General features: G+C 41.3%; 1 protein-coding gene across 3 annotated transcripts in view; it reads left to right on the top strand.

The window, feature by feature from the left end:
- Positions 1–16,574, top strand: part of LOC124605527 (AP-5 complex subunit zeta-1-like) — a 165,601-nt gene that overhangs the window by 37,658 nt on the left and 111,369 nt on the right. For all 3 annotated transcript variants that reach the window (XM_047137271.1, XM_047137273.1, XM_047137272.1), the window contains one exon: positions 1,829–2,013. In XM_047137271.1, coding sequence (XP_046993227.1) covers positions 1,829–2,013 — 185 coding nt within the window. The remainder of the gene's footprint in view (positions 1–1,828; positions 2,014–16,574) is intronic.

Consider the following 16,574-nt stretch of genomic DNA (forward strand, 5'->3'; position numbering starts at 1 on the left):
TATTCTTCTTAGTTCTGCTGTATACAAACAACGTGTCCCCCCCCCCAAAGAAATTTGTATTCCTTCTTACCACTTCTTAAAGTGCCGGGAAATTTTACACCGGTGTATAAAATGTGCATCATTGAAAGGTCTGGTAAGTTTTAGAATTCCGAGGAAATGTATACTGTCATGTAACATGGAGAATATGTATTTTCACATGGAAAAATGTGTATATTAATCTGGTAAAATGTATATTTTCACCCGGGAGAAAGTGTATTTTTAACTGTCAAATCCGAGGAAAATCCTGAACCCTTTTTTTTCCTTGTCTGCATATGCCCCCTGTGTTAAAGCTTGCCAGTTTTCAGTAGCTTGTTGATGTTAAGTGCCCCCCAATGTCCTTGTTCTATGGAAGAAAAGATTTTAAGAAGCTCTGATCCTTGTCCGCATGACATTCCTGACCTGTCAGACTTTGATGATCTGGAGAAACCATACTGCATTTGCCCCAGAGTCAAGGATAGTTCTTGTGCAAGCATGCATTCCATCACACCAGAGGTGCAAGTTGAAAGTTTGTGCAAGGGCGATCATCTGGCATGATGACGTAATTAAAACTAGATTGCTGAAATCAAGCTGGCCAACTACTTTCTTACACTTCCTTTGTGTACCACCTGTTCACCTTTTTATAGTCTTGGGCTTGACAACAGCTGCTGCTGAGGTACTCAATCTAAAGTGTAACTTCTAAAGACAGTGTAATAATACTCATACTATTATCATCGTTAACACGGGAATAATAAGAAAATTTTAATGGGTTAGCAAAGTAATGTTATGTTTGTCAAATACCAAATAAGCCAATCACTGTGAATGCACAAAATAGAAACAAAATGCAACAGTACAGTTTTTGTAGCTGGAAATTACTTTGTGTGTATACCAGTTATCCATTTGAATGTACATTTTTTTGAGTTAGAGAATCCAAAATATATTGTGTGTTAATATATTAAAATGAAAAACATTTAGTGTAAATTACTATGAAATATTTTAAAAATATACTAAATATCAGAATATTAATTACAATTTTTGTTTAAATATTGAAAATTTACCAAAGAATTAAAACTCCAGGTAGGAATATGAACAATGTAGGAAAATGCAGATTGCTACTTACCATAAAGAAGACTGCCAAGTTGCAGACAGGCACTATTAAAAGACAGTCACATATAGGTTTCGACCACAGCCTTTGTCAGCAAAACGCGCGCGCGCCCACACACACACACACACACACACACACACACACACACACACACACACACACACAAAGTATTCATTCTCTGATACAAATGCTTTTTGAACTATTATAAGAAAATGAACTGTACACAATAGAAGTAACATAAGTGTCAGAAATCCGGATCTGTAAAATGCATAGTAAAAACTGATGGAAGTCTGGACTAAGAAAACCGTGACAAAATATTATCAGAAGAGACATTCTGTCAGATGTGCTCCTATGGATCCAGAGTTCATTATTTTATTTAATTAAGTGTGAGGTAATATAGGCTGGAAGGAGTAATGTAAAATAAAAGTTGGGTTCAGCAATAAGGAATATTGGCTGTTATGACTGTTTTTAGTACAAGGCAAGAAAAAATGATAGAAGTAAATGAAATCAATAAAAAATTAACGATAAAAATAACTTTCATATTTCATAAATAAAGTATTTCTATCAAATTAAGAATATTTTTTACCAAATTTTTCTCAAGTTTTGAGTTTACACAGTTTTCTGGTTACATCTTTTTTTTTTTAATTTTAACTCACCTAAATAACTATTATACACAGTTATTGAAACTAAATTCATCATTTGTTTCAGATAACAGTGTGGACACAAATCGATCCATGAGGCTGTATGCATTTTCTCTGATAAGAGAACTGGCAGAATGCCACACATTGCTGCATCACCATTTGGCTGAAGCAGTTTTCACTCATTGTGATATACTATCAGAACAGTGCTTTCGAACTGCAGCTAAAGAACATGATGTCTTACTTCAGAAATCAGTGAGTGATTACATTATAATTACTGTTACATTATAATGTCTGTTACTATTAAGATGTGTTCAGTATTAAAATTTTATGCACCATATGGACTGACAGAATCTTGTGAAACAGACCAGGCCCATATTTTCATATATAATATGTTTCTTGTAAACAACTTTTTGGTTTCATATCAAACTGAAGCACTACCATACAGTCATCCGTCCTGAAGCCTTATATGCTTCAGAATGTTTAATACTCAATAGGAAGGGACTTACTGAAAAGCTTGAAATCCAGGAGAGAAAGATAATGAGGGAGATACTGGGGCCAGTCAAGGAAGGTGACAATTATAAAAGGCGACCCAACCGAGAGCTCTAAGAGTGCTGTAAAACAATCACAGATGTAGCTAGGAAAAAAGTCTAGCATTTTATGGACTGTTTACAGGATGCATCGTGATAGATTGACCAACCAGCTCCTCTGTTACTGGCAAAAGAGGAAGACCAAGTCACTATAGTTGATGGAAGTGGAGAAAGATCTTCAGGAACTGGGAATAACAGAAGGAAACTTGAAGGATCGGACAATACTCATGAAGAAGCATAGACAAAAGAGGTTCCAGGATAGACTACCAAGAAAGAAGACTGGTGCCCTCTGGACATGGGAGAGGAAGGAACAACACAGCCAGAGGATGCATAACTACTGTGCAAATGTCAAAGACCACTCCAAATGCAATAGTCGAATGTCGTGGTCCTTAGTTGGCCTATATGAAATAATAATAATAAGAAGAAGAATACAAAAGTGTGAGGTTTATTTATAAAGTCAATGTATAGATGCTCCCCAGCAAGACAAATAAGTATAGTAGGAGAAGTTTCTGGACCTCATGATACATGCATTTCATATTTTAAATTTAAGAACATCACTTTAATGACAGTGGTATTGATCTCATTTTCAGCATGATCAAGAATAAGAAAAAAGAGAAAATTGTACTAACAAATCATTTGTTTCCGGATTCCTGTGAAAGACAGTGATGTAGGGAAAGACAATGATGTGGAAGTCAATTCTGTTCAAAATAAGGCTTATTTATTTAACTATTTTTAACGACTCTGTAACTCAGAATATTATTCTACATCAGTGGTAGTCAACCTGGTCCCTACTGCCCATTAGTGGGCATTCTAGCTTTCGCGGTAGGCAGTAGGTGTTTTAAAAAAATTTTTACATAAAGATGTTCGATCCCAACTATACTGACATTGACTTTTCTGGCTTTACTAAGCAGTAGAATGTCACATAATAGTCTTTCTCTAAAACTACAACAATAGTTTGGCAAGCAGACTGCTGTGTGTTATAGTATTGTGCCAAATACAATCATATAACAGTCCCACTGTTGTAACTATGTATGTGAGTGGCTCAAAGACTTCTTAAGTTGTAGAACCAAGTATGTTGTCATTGGCAGCGAGTGTTCATCGGGGACTAAGATACGATCAAGAGTGCCCCAGGAAAGTGTGATAGCACCATTATTATTCTGTGTATATATAAATGATCTGGCTGACAGGGTGGCCTGTAATCTGAGTTTGTTTGCTGGTGCTGTAGTGTACGGGATGGTGTCAAAGAGGAGTGACTGTGGGTTGATACAAAATGACTTGGACAAAATTTGTAGTTAGTGTGATGAATGGCAGCATAAACACAGAAAAATGTAAATTAATGCAGATGGGTAGGAAAAACAAACCTGCAATGTTTGTATACAGCATTAGTAGTGTCCTGCTTTACAGTCATGTTGGCTAAATATCTGGTCATAACATTGCAAAACTATGTGAAATTGCAAATGTTTGAGGTTTGTGCGAGGGAAAGTGAATGACTGACTTTGGTTTATTGGCATAATTTTAGAAAAGGATGGCTTATCTGTAAAGGGGGCGGCATACGAGACACTAGTGCAACAGATTCTTGAATATTGCTTGAGTGTTTCAGATCTGTACTAGGTCAGATTAAAGGGAGACACGAAAGCACTTCAGATGCAGGATTTTAGGTTTGTTACCATTAGGTTCAAATAACATGCTAGCGTTCAGAAACTTAAATAGAAATTTCTGGAGGGAAGACAACATTCTTTCAAGGAACATTATTGAGAAAATTTAGAGAACTGGCATTTGAGGCTGACTGCAGAATGACCCTACTGCCACCAACATACATTTTGAGCAAGGACCACAATGATAAGATACAAGAAAATAGGGATCATATCGAGGCATGTAGATAGTCATTTTTCCCTTGCTCTGTCTCCAAGTAGAACAAGATATGTAATAACTAATAGCAGTACAGGGTACCCATGCACCATATGGTGGCTTGCACAGTATGTATGTAGATGCAGCTAAAAAGTTATTTATTAGGGGAGTCCTCATGAATGTGAGCATCAAATTATTGGACATTAGTAGCAGTAAAAGGAGTCATTTCACAAAACATGGCATATGCAGAAAGAGGAGGCACAACCTGTGACCCCGGCAACAACATATCTGCCACTGTTTCCTGCATACAGTGATGCAGCAGAAGACTGGGACACTTGCAAAAGATGCCTGCAGCAACATTTCGAGGCATTTGGGATAACAGACATAAACTTCTGCAAGGCCTTTTGTTTCTCATTTATTTAACCCTTGGATATCAGTTGTGTCAGTTTGCCCCTTATGAGGACCTTCAAGTGTTTCTTTATCAGAAGCGCGAGTTATTTTCTACCCATCACTGTAAACATACTCACATTATTGCTGCTCGTGTAGAGTTTAACTGCTGCCAGAAATGGTCAAAACAGTCTTACAGGACATGGGCAGCTGAACTATATGGTCTTAGCCATTATTGTCATTGGGTGACAAATGTTCATAAGGAATCCTGTGCTGATCAAATGGTTTGTACTGCAATTGTATGTTATGCTCCTGATGGAGAAGTTTGAGAGTGGGCTCTACAGTGTGAAAATCCTATGCTTACAGAAATATTGAACATAGCTCAATCATTTGAAGTTTCATAGACTGCAGGTAGTCAGAAAGAAGCCTGATCCGAAGTTTCAGAAATCAGTTTCTCTCACCCATCCCAGCCTTCAGTCAGTTCGCTAGGGAATGTTGACACTATTGCAACGGTCCAGCAGACATCTGTATCATATAGATAATAAGTGTTCCCAAAAACAACAGTCCGCGTCACAAACGTGGCAGGCTGCTGCTCCACTGGCTTCATGCCCTTACTGCTTCATGTCGCAAGTGCCAGGCAACATGTAATAGGTGTCATAAGGAAGAACATGTTGCTTCTGTATGTAACCTCTTTCCAAACCTGAGTGAGGATGAAACAGACATGGCTGTGAACAGTGTGTCAGCAGTGATGACGTCTCAAAGCAAATTATGCATTGTAGTGTGTGTGTTAAACAAGTCATTGAAATGGAGGGGGACACAGGTGCAGCAGCATTGGTGAATTCTCAAACTTACGTGCACTTGGGTTCTTCCCCTCTGACTCCAGTGTTACAGACGGTGATGAGTTATAATAAACAACAGATTCCCATTGTTAGACAGTTTTCTGCATGTGTGACTTACAAAGCTGTGGTTCGCTCATTAACATTCCTGGTTGTGAACAATATGTACAATGAAAATCTGTTTGGTTTGGATGCTTTTAAACTGTTTCGATCCTCCATTGATGATGAAGTGCATGCAGTTTACAATCAAGTTCTGTATCAATAGTTAGATGCTCTCTGTGTGGAATTTTCCTGTCTATTTTTTCCAGGACTGGGTTGTGCAACAGAATTTCAGGCTGCTCATGTTACAATGAAAGTCTGCCAGCCCGCGTTTCCCCACCCCCCACCTGCCTCCATTTTTCCCTGGCCCACCTGATACTGGTAACTTTACGCAATCAAGTAAAAGCAAAATTAGATCGTCTTCAATCCTCTTCTTCCAGTGAGTGGTCAGCACCATTGGTGACAGGCAAAGCGCCTACCAGTAAATTATGCCTCAGAGGTGACTAAAAAATCTGTTAATCCACAGTCACTCACTGATACCAGTCCTTTGCCACGCCCTGATGATCTGTTAACAAATCTTATGTGGAGGTGTGAGGGGGAGGGGGGGTCATTATTGCATTATTTTTCAAAAATTGACCTAGTAGAGGCATATTCACAGCTACTGCTCAACAAGGAATCTAAACGCCTTCTACTTACAAGTACCCCATTTGTGCTTTATCAGTACTAGCATTTGCCTTAAGGTGTGGAAAGTGCACTGGCTATTTGTCAGTGCTCTTTAGAGCAACTCATTGTATGAGTTCCAGGCTGCATCAACTATTTAGATGGCATAGTAGTGTCTGGTGCCTCTGTAGAGGAACACTTGCCGCACCTTCATGCTATGTTATCTGTTTTACAGTATGCTGGTTTAAAGTGCAGTTTGGACAAGACACAGTTTTTTCAACCATCCATTATTTATTTGGGTTTTGAAGTGCTTTATGCTGACATTAAACCATTGCACCAGCATATTGATGCTATTGCTGCATTGCTCACATCCATCAAGAAATTACAGGAATTTTTAGGTCAGATTGTGTTGTACCAAAAATTCATACCAGATGCTGCTGCCGTGGCACAACCACTCCATGCATTATTGCATAAAGATGTTCCTTCTCACTGGTCTCTGGTTTATGGCTGGACATTCAAATTGTTGAAATCCCAGCTGCAGTCAGCTCCTTGTTTGGTCACTTTTTACCCAGGCCAGCATCTTGTGTTAGTGACAGACCATTTCAGTTTGACCTTGGTGCTGTCCTTGCCCATAAGTATGCAGATGGTTCTGAATGCCCTATTGCATATTCCTCTAAATCCTTAAATTCAGCGCAACAGCATTATTCTCGGATAGAGAAAGATGCTTTTGTGGTGGTTTATGCTCCAAAGAAATTTCATATTTTTCTGTAGGGTCGAAGTTTCACCTGATCACAGACAGCAAACCACGGGTGTCTCTCTTTAACTGTTCTGCATCCTTGCCGGACAAAGCCGCTCATCACTTACAGCAGTGCTCCCTTTTTCTGTCACAATACAATTATGAGATACATTTTTGTCCTGCAGCACAACATGCAATTGCATTTACCGATTGGTCCAGATCCAGAGTTTGATAAAGAGGAATTACTTTGTTTTCATTTAGACGTGGAAACTCAAAATGTTACGGGTGGTTGTCTTATCACTAGCAGTAAAATTGCAGCTGCAGTAGGCATGGGTCCTGTTTTAAGTCAGATTGTTTCTTTTGCGTAACACGGCTGGTCAGACAAACCTCTTGGTCATGCTTCTGATCTTTTAAGAAATTCTAAGTTTCCGTAAGTGGTGCATTATCTGTCTGCTTCTGCGGCAGCAGTTGCAGAAAATGGCCCCCAGTTTGTATCTGAGGAATTTGAAGAAAAGTGCTGTTTGCCATGTTGCAGCTCCTCCTTTCCAACCTCAATAAAACGGGAAAGCAGAATGACTAGTATAAACATTTAAGATGAAAAAATATGTTTCAGATGTGTCACATAAGTAGCTCTTGACTGGTTCCTCAGTTCTTATCAGTTCATCCCTGTTGGTGATAAAAGTCCAGTACAGTTGTTGCACGGTCATCATCCCCATAACCTACTGCATCAGCTTCGGCCAACACAAGGCCATCCACTGGCACTGTTGCCACATTGCTTCTGGCCTGGCACAGCTGTTTGGGCTCACTGGTTTGGCAGCCGGCAGAAATGAGTGCTGGTGGTAATCGGAAGTACCTGTGACCAATTCCTCTGCATCATCTGCACAGCTGAGGGAGGACGTTGCTACACATTGACTAGCTATGACCTGTTGTGGGCAGCTGTGCACTGGGTATGCCTCTACCGCCCCCACATCCTGCCCCTACCTGACCATCTCCTACTTTGTGGTCAGTGCCCTCGCTTCCCCCACCTCCGCTGCCAACATTTTCACAACTGTCTCCTCTGTTTTGGGAGTCCCCTTTTAACTGTTGGTAGTTACAGTGGGATCCCAGCTCCCACCCTGTCACAGCTGATGCCACTGCCGCTACCAAATCCATCACAGCGTGCTGCCTGTTCCACCACCTTTGCTGCAAACTCCTTCCTGGGGTTGGACTCAGAGATGGAAATGGAAGCTGTACCAGAATTACATGTCCTACCATGTGGTCTACCACATTGTCCACCCTCTCACTACTTCCAGCCATATTCTCCAGTGGTAGCACGTCACATGAATCAACAACCTATGTTGACCACAGAAGAATTGGACGTGAGCACTGAGCTCACTTCTTTACTAAGGAAGAAGAGTGCTGTAACTACCAATTTCGTGTTAGCAAGCCACTTCATAGTTCGTGTGTGAAATTTGTGCTTGATTCAGCCATTAGAGGCCACCCAGCCTGCTAATACGACAGCAGTTGCGTGCGCAACCTGCTGGTTGCAACCCCCTGGTGGAACTAATGAATATATAGGCCAGAGTGCAAGACTCTGCTGGCTTATTGTACCCAGCCTTACATGTGTGTATACTGTTCAAGCAATAAATTACAGTGTTCTTGGGGTAGAACAGTAAGGTTACCTAGTTTCTGAACTGGCTTGAAAGTGTCAAGTAGTTTTACAAATCTAATGGTAAAGAGTTCATGTTGTGTGATGATGTAAATTTTGTTAACATCTCATGTACAGCAAGTTGTGTTGCAAGTCTCTTACCAGTTGTTAGTACCCAAAACATAGTAAAGTGTCCAACGAGAATAACACATAATTCAAGCAACTTTATAGACGTATTATTTCTTGACCCAAATTATCTCACATTTATTAATGTCCCGAGCTGTCCAATGGACTCTACCACTAGCATATCCTGTTGTGGCTTAGTTTAAGCAAACAAAGAACAAGTAATCATCTGCTTTCATCTTCATAAAGCATATAAGAGACCTTGGCTGCTTGTACTTGTTTAAAAATGTACTTCGGTTTTAGTCCTGGTGAACATTAAACAGGGAAGATGTTGAGATGAAAACTTCACTACTCCTTAACTTTTCTTGTCATCAGTTCAGTATTACCTTCCCAGCAAAACAAGTCAAACTACGACATTCAAGCAGTAAAAATCACACTAGCTGGATCACAAAAGGTAAAAAAGTATCATGTAAGACCAAAAGATCATTATGTGCAAAGTGTAATTTACAGATTACCCAAATTTCACAGTTGTTTCAGACTGTACTAGTAGGTCCATTGCAAAGTAATATTTAAGGTAAAACAACTAGCAAATAAAACATACATAAATGATTCAAATAGCAAATGTTAAACCATTGAGTATATTGTCAGAAATACTTTACAATTTGTTATCAAACAGAAAACATCAAAGTATCTTTGAATGTAATGGTCAACAAAAGTAATACAACCCAAACATGTTTTTGTGATACATGTAATGATTTTTTTCCTTATATATACTAGCAGTCTTTCAGTTGGCTGCTCTCCACCAGGAAAGTCTAAGATCTGACAAATCATTTTTTCTAGAGCCTTCAACTTCGAAGGATGTTTTGATCTCTTAATTATTAGGCATATGAGGTATTCAGTTGTGCCTGGTACTGATGCTTCACTTTGCTATACAAAAAGACCATGAAGAAAAAATTAGAGAGGTTCAAGCTCACATGGAAGCTTACCAGCAATCATTCTTTCTACGACACATCTGCAGCTTGGACAGGAAAAAGTGGGAAATGACAGTGGCACAGAAAGTACCCATCAGCACACCCTGTGAGATGGTGTCTCGAGTATATATGTTGATAACAAAATAGCACCACCACTACGCGATACAATCAACTGCTCGCCGCCCCCCCCCCTCCCCCTCCGTCCCCAGGAGACTCACAACTCTTTCATGAGTTCATGCTTGGCATACACACTGCCCATGCAGTACCCCTTACTTTTCTGTGCCGCATTTCTGTCCTCCTACTATTTCTTCTCCCCTCTCTTGGGGAACATGCCTTGTGCAAAATCTGGAAATCAAAACTTGTGAAAGTATCAGAAGACTTTGGTGCTTTTCGTTTTTGTCTTTCTCACCTTTCTTGTTCTGACTTCTCATGTCCTTCCTCCGTTTTGGCATTTGGGATCTCCCTTTTAGTCTTTCTTCCTCCCTGTGCATGCTTGAAGGCCAGCTTAAGCATTTGATGCATAAAGGGCAATTGGGCAATGCATTAACTCCCAGCACACAGGTCGACAGGTAGGGCTCGTGCATAACCTCTGTTAAGGACAGGCCCAGGAAGGGCGATGGACTGAGCTGTTAACTTCCCAGTTGCGACTGGTCCCTCTGTCTGGAGTTTGTAAGGTGTGACCTGAGGTGTAAAGAGGCATCTATGGTTGGTGTGCTTCCCTCTGTGGGGGTCCTAGAAGGAAGGAGCATGCCATAGATGTTGGCAATCATGAGGGATTCACTCATGATGAGTACATCAGCTTCATTGATGCAACCTCTGTCTCATAAAGAGAAATGGAATGAGGCCAAAGACATGATGAATCTTCCAGTTGCACCTCGCTACTTCGGGGTGTCATGAGCAGAAGGTGGTCGGAACATTTTTACAATGAACCCTTTCATCATTCAGAGAAGTGTGATTACAGTTGCAGGCCCACTAAAGTCCTGCACTCACTTATGAATTTGAGCTTTGCTTCTAGAGACACAGTCTTTCATGCCCATTGACTGCTTAAAGCTACACTTGTCCATGGACGCCGTGTTTGTGTACAGACTCGTCAAACACTGAATTCTTCATGTGGTGTCACATACATTCAACTGCTTGATGGTATGATTGAGGAGGATATACATCATTATCTCTCTGATCAGGGCTTAATCACAGTCAATCAGGTTATAAAAAAGATCTGATCTAGTGGAGCTCCTGTTGAAGATCACGGTGGACTGTGAAGTCATCAACATCAGACCATACATACTGAACCCAGTGTGTTGTTACCAATGTCACCATTATAACCATACTCACACGTCCTGTGAAAACGCAGCCAAATGTGTAATTTGTGGCAAGGCTGTTTATGAGGGAGACTGCGCATCTCCTCCTCCCTGCTGCATCAAATGTGCTGGCAGCCATGCTGCTTCATCCTGCGAATGCCCTTTGTACCCGCGATGAGTGAGCCATTCTGGAGGTCCGGGTGAAGGAAAAGGTACACCTCGATATTACTTGCACTGAGTGACGTGGCGCATTCAGGAGGATAATGGTTCAAACCCGCATCTGGCCATCCTGGTTTAGGTTTTCTGTTACTTCCCTAAATTGTTTCAGACAAATGCCAGAAAGGCTCATTTGAAAGGGCATGGCCAGTTTTCTTCCCCATCCTTCTCTAAACTGAGCTTATGCTCCATGTAATGACTTCATTGTCAGCGAGATGCTAAACACTAATCTCCTTACAAAGTTGTCACAAAAAGTTAGCTAGCCAAAAGCCTTGTATACCACTATCTGGCAGCTACAGTACTGTTGTTGTTATGTCACGGTCCATGAAAGATATGGCCATGCAGGCCTGTGACCTCCAGTTTACCACTACGATTGTGAAATCATCTTTTGCTAAGAAACACACATTGGTGAAGTCATTTGTGACGACATCAGAACAATGGAAATTAAAAAGGAATCCTCCAGAGATGATTTTTTTGTGCACCTCAAGTCAGCAAGCATCTGGGTCCACCTCTGACAAACGCAGAGGTACTAAGAAGTTGAACAAAGAAGAACGTTCTTTCCCTTCTCCAACTCAGAGAACCTCTAAAATAGTGACACCGTGCGACATCTCTGTCCAGCCAACCTCAATTTCGCTGGTGCGAGTCACCAACCGATTCTCCACCCTGGGGTCAGCTGATTGACCCAGGGAAGTTACTGGTACCACTGAAGAAATAATGGAACTGTATCCTCGAGCCTGAGAACTCTGTAGTTACACACAGCCAAAATCAGGCACTCAGTAGTCACCAAAATAATTGGTCTTTATATAAGAAATATCTTGTATCATCACTGATCATGCATTCCATCACCTTGCGGGCACGGCTGCTGTTGTGATCAAAATACCCAGTTGTTTTATGACTCCAAGAAATAAAATTACACCCTCAAGACTGCTTTGACCTCTTACGTTTCGCTACAGTACATTTTGACCTTCTTGCCGAGGAAGTAACTCCAGCTCATTTGGGACTACATCCGTAGCCAAACCATTTCATTGAACACTCAGCTATAAGCTGTTGCTATCCATCTTTCTCTCCCCACATTGGGAATTGAGACAAAATTCATCAACCGACCACGGCATAACAGCCCGGATAATTATAATGGACATTTCTCTCCCCAATTATATATTTTCTCTTTGTACTATCTACATTACCCTGTCTTCTGATCTCACCAGGGAAGACATACTGCAGTTCACCCCTCAGCTCCTTCTACCCTTTGTGATACTAGGCTTCTTCAGTCCCCCACCATCCCATTTGGAGCTCTCTGAGAGCCTGCCAAGAGGTTCTCTCCTGGCAGATATTCTCAACCATCTTACTCTCATTTCTCTCAACACTGGTGAATGCACATTTCTTTCAGATTCCACACACACTTTCCCGCACTTAGATCTCTCATTCTGTAATGCATAGCTTGCCCGCCATCTAGGGTGGTCAGTCCTCTCAGACACATAGTTGAGTGGCCATTTGCCATATGTAATTCATCTGCTAACTCATCTCCCATCAGTGTGCAGCAGCAGCTGGCAGCTTTCTAAAGCTGACTGGAGACTCTGCTCTTCACTTGGACGAAGATTTCCCTAGCAGTGATGATCAGAATGCTATCCTTACCACCACAGAATCTTCCATCCCCTGAACCTCTTCCCTAAAGTGATGTGTCTCAGTCCCCTGGTGGACTGAGGAATGCTATGACACAGTTCTTGCACAGAGATGTGCGCTCCATATCTTTGAATGCCATCTAACTAGGGATAACTGTATTTGTTTTAAAGAGTTGCATGCAATGTGTCATCACGTTATCAGAGAGAGCAAAAGAGCTAATTGGATCTCCTTTACAAATTCCTTTAACAATTTCACTCTCTCTCCTGTTGTTTAGGGTAACCTATGTTGATTTCTGGAAATAAGGTACATCTCCAGATTCCTGGCCTGACTGTAGTGAACAATGTCATTGTGGACTCTGTAGATATTTCCAACACCTTGGGTCGGTACTCAAGTTCCACCCATTACCATCCCACCTTCCTACATTGAAAAGGAGCTCAGGAGGCAGGAGAGATCTTTGCCCTCACAGAATCGCGAATGCCACAATCTCGTTTTTACTATGAGGGAGCTCAAACATGCTCTCACCTCATCACGATCCTCCACTCCAGGACCAGATGATATTCACATTCAGATCTTGCAGCACCTATCTCTTGGTGGCAAGCACTTTCTACATCATATGTATAATTGGATCTGGAGGGATGGCGCATTGTCCAGACATTGGCTTGAAGCCACTATAATAACCATACCCAAGCCTAGTAAGTAGAAACATCTTCCATCCAGCTACCACCAAATTAATCTCACCAGCCGTGCCCGCAAGGTGATGGAATGCATGATCAGTGATCTGTTGTTATGGTGATTTGAATCTCAGAATTTGCTAACAAATTCACATGTGGGTTTTGTACGCACTGCTCTGGAGTTGATCATCTCATCACTCTCTCAGCCCACATTATGAACAATTTTCTGCAGAAATTCCAGATTGTAGCTGTGTTTTTGATTTGGAGAAAGCTTACAATACCTGCTGGAGGATGGACATCCTCTATACAATGCACAATGCATACATGGAGCTTCCGAGGCCACCTGCCCCATTTTATTCAGGAGTTTTGAAAAGACTGGGTTTTCAAGGTGCTTATGTGTTTGGTACGGGGTGCCTAAGGACCCTATCCCAAGCATAGCCCTATTTGCCACAGCAATTAACCCTATTATGATTGTCTCCCTCTGGGCTTCTCAGGCTCTATTTTCTTCAATGGCTTTGTGATCTATTGCATCTCTCACCAGATGTTTTTACCTGAGTGATGACTTAAGTGATGTTTCAATCGTGTTTACGCTTGGAGCATTGACAGCGGCTTCCACTTTTCCACTGGAAAAACTTTCTGTCTAAACTAATGGCAGCATAAGGAGTTTCTCCCACCCTCCTCACATCTCAGTCCTGCTGATCTTCCGCTTGTCAAAACTATAAAATTGTTGGGGCTCTCACTCAATAGGAAACTCTGTTGGTTGTCCCATGTATATTATGTGGCACACTGTACCTGATCTCTAAATATCTTACATGTTTTAAATTTCTCTTCTTATACCAGCCTCTTGTCCTCTCAAAAATGGGCTATGGATGTCTCGTTTACTCATCTGCACAACCATCTATTTTATGCCATCTCAACACAGTCCACCATTGCAATATACTGTTGGCCCTGAAGCTTTCTACAGTAGCCAAGGTATGAGTCTCTTTGCAGGCACTGCCGAACTAGCGCTGTCATGTGGGCATGATGTTCTCCTCAGTAGATACGCAAGACGTCTGTGGTCCCTGTCTAACCATCGTCCTACATGTCCTTTCCTGGTGATTCCCTGGACCACCAATACAGATAAGCGCAACTTCTTCGTTGCCTCCCAGAGTAGGCTTTCATGCGCTACTTCGGAAGCTTAACATTACGTTACCTGCCAATTTACTGTAGGATGAGTGCCCTTCACTATCTTGATTTCTTGCAGAGGTCCATGACTTAGTTCACTTCCTAAGGACACTACTCTAGATTTAACCTACCACTGTAAGTTTCTCAAATTTTGCAAGCAACTCGGGGACAGCACCTTTGACCACACTGATGGCTCTAAGACTGACCGTGGTGTTGGATGTTCCTTTGTCATTGGCAATGAAAATTTAGGTTCGAGCTTCTAGAACAGTGCTCAATTTTTACTGCAGAGCTTTACACCCTCTATCAGGCCAGCCAGTACATCTGACAACACAAGCTTCTTCTCAAATGTGCATTACGTTCCAATTCACTTAGTGTCCTCCAGAGCCTCTCTGTACTATACACCACCACCCCTTAGTACAACGAATCAACAAATGCCTCCACTTGCTGGCTGATAACGGAGCCAGTGTGATGTTTGTGTGGGTCCCTGGTCACGTGGAAGTGTTGGGTAATGATGCTGCTGCCAAGGCTACAGTCCAGCTACCTAAGCCTTTTAACTATTCTATCTCTTCAGATGAGCCCTGCGTTGCTGCACATAGGAACATTGTGTCCCTCTGGTATGAACACTGGTCTTCTCTTTATGTGAACAAACACCAGGAAATTAAACACCTTCCAACTGTTTGGACAACTTCCTCTCACACCTCTCATCACGAGAAGGTACTTTTAGCTCAGCTATGTATTGGACATTGTTGTTTCAGTCACCATCATTTGTTAAATGGAGACCTCGCATCACTCTGTTCTTACTGGAATCTTCCATTTACATTTTAATATATTTTTGTTGTCTGAATTATCACGTAGTTTAGCAAATACAGCATGAGCTGTAGAATGTTTTTTACTTTTTATTCACCATAGTAATAAGGTGAATCATTTTCAGCCATTTGAGTATCATTCCAAAAGCAGAAGTGATCTTTTTTTTAGCTATTCCTCTACCCCAGTTGATTAGGCTCTGAGTATTATCGACTTCAACATCATCCAGTAATTGACCATTTTAAGTTATGACATGGATGCTTAAGACCTCAGCTGTTTTGCGCCCCAAGGCAACAACAACAACAACAACAACAACAACAACAACAACTGCTCCATGAGTATTGTTCCACCAGCCACTCAAAATCTCCAAGATATCTCCATGCCTTGGTGGTAAACAGTACAGCAATCTATTGGTATACAGCTGCCTGTAGTAAGGCAGGGGCCGGGCATGGCCCAGGGAACATATCCGTGAACATGGTGGCTGAATATCCAGGGGCCTAGCCCTGCATATATTGATTTGATGTATAAGTTCATAGTGTTTTTCCATTAGTCTAATAAACAAAACAGATACACATAACAGAGACTTTAGTCGTCAATGATATATTCTCTTTTACTATCAGCAACATTCTACATATACTGGGTTAACTATTTCACTTCTGCAACTATAGAAATCATATCGTTTTGAGGCAAAGAACTCGTCAAGTCAACTTTGGAGCACATTTTCCTCAAAAGAGAGAGAGAGAGAGAGAGAGAGAGAGAGAGAGAGAGAGAGAGAGAGAGAGAGAGAGAAGGAGTTCCTTGAAGACTGTTTGATAAAGAGTGGAAAAAATTGAAAATCTGAGAGCACAATATCAGGTGAATAAGGTGGTTGTGGAGTCACTTCCCAACTCATTGCCTGTTTAGTGTCTTTTGTCAGTCTAGCAAAATGCGGGCAGGCGTTATTGTGGAACAATATTACTTCATGCAGTCTTCCTGGTCTCTGTTCTCGAATTGCGTCTGCAAGATGTCTCAGTTGTTGACAGTAAATGTCATCAGTAATGGTTAGACCTTGAGAAAGCAGTTCATAGTGTACCACAACATTGCTGTTCACCAGGTGCATAACTTTATCTTTTGTGGATGTGCGCAGGGCTTTGTACGCTGAGTTGCTGCTACAGAAACGCTACAAACTTATGCACCAACCTAATACTCTACCCGTCATCACCAACTTTAGCATCTAACTTAACTAG

Source organism: Schistocerca americana, chromosome 3 (genome assembly GCF_021461395.2).
Source record: "Schistocerca americana isolate TAMUIC-IGC-003095 chromosome 3, iqSchAmer2.1, whole genome shotgun sequence".
Lineage (NCBI taxonomy): Eukaryota > Metazoa > Arthropoda > Insecta > Orthoptera > Acrididae > Schistocerca > Schistocerca americana.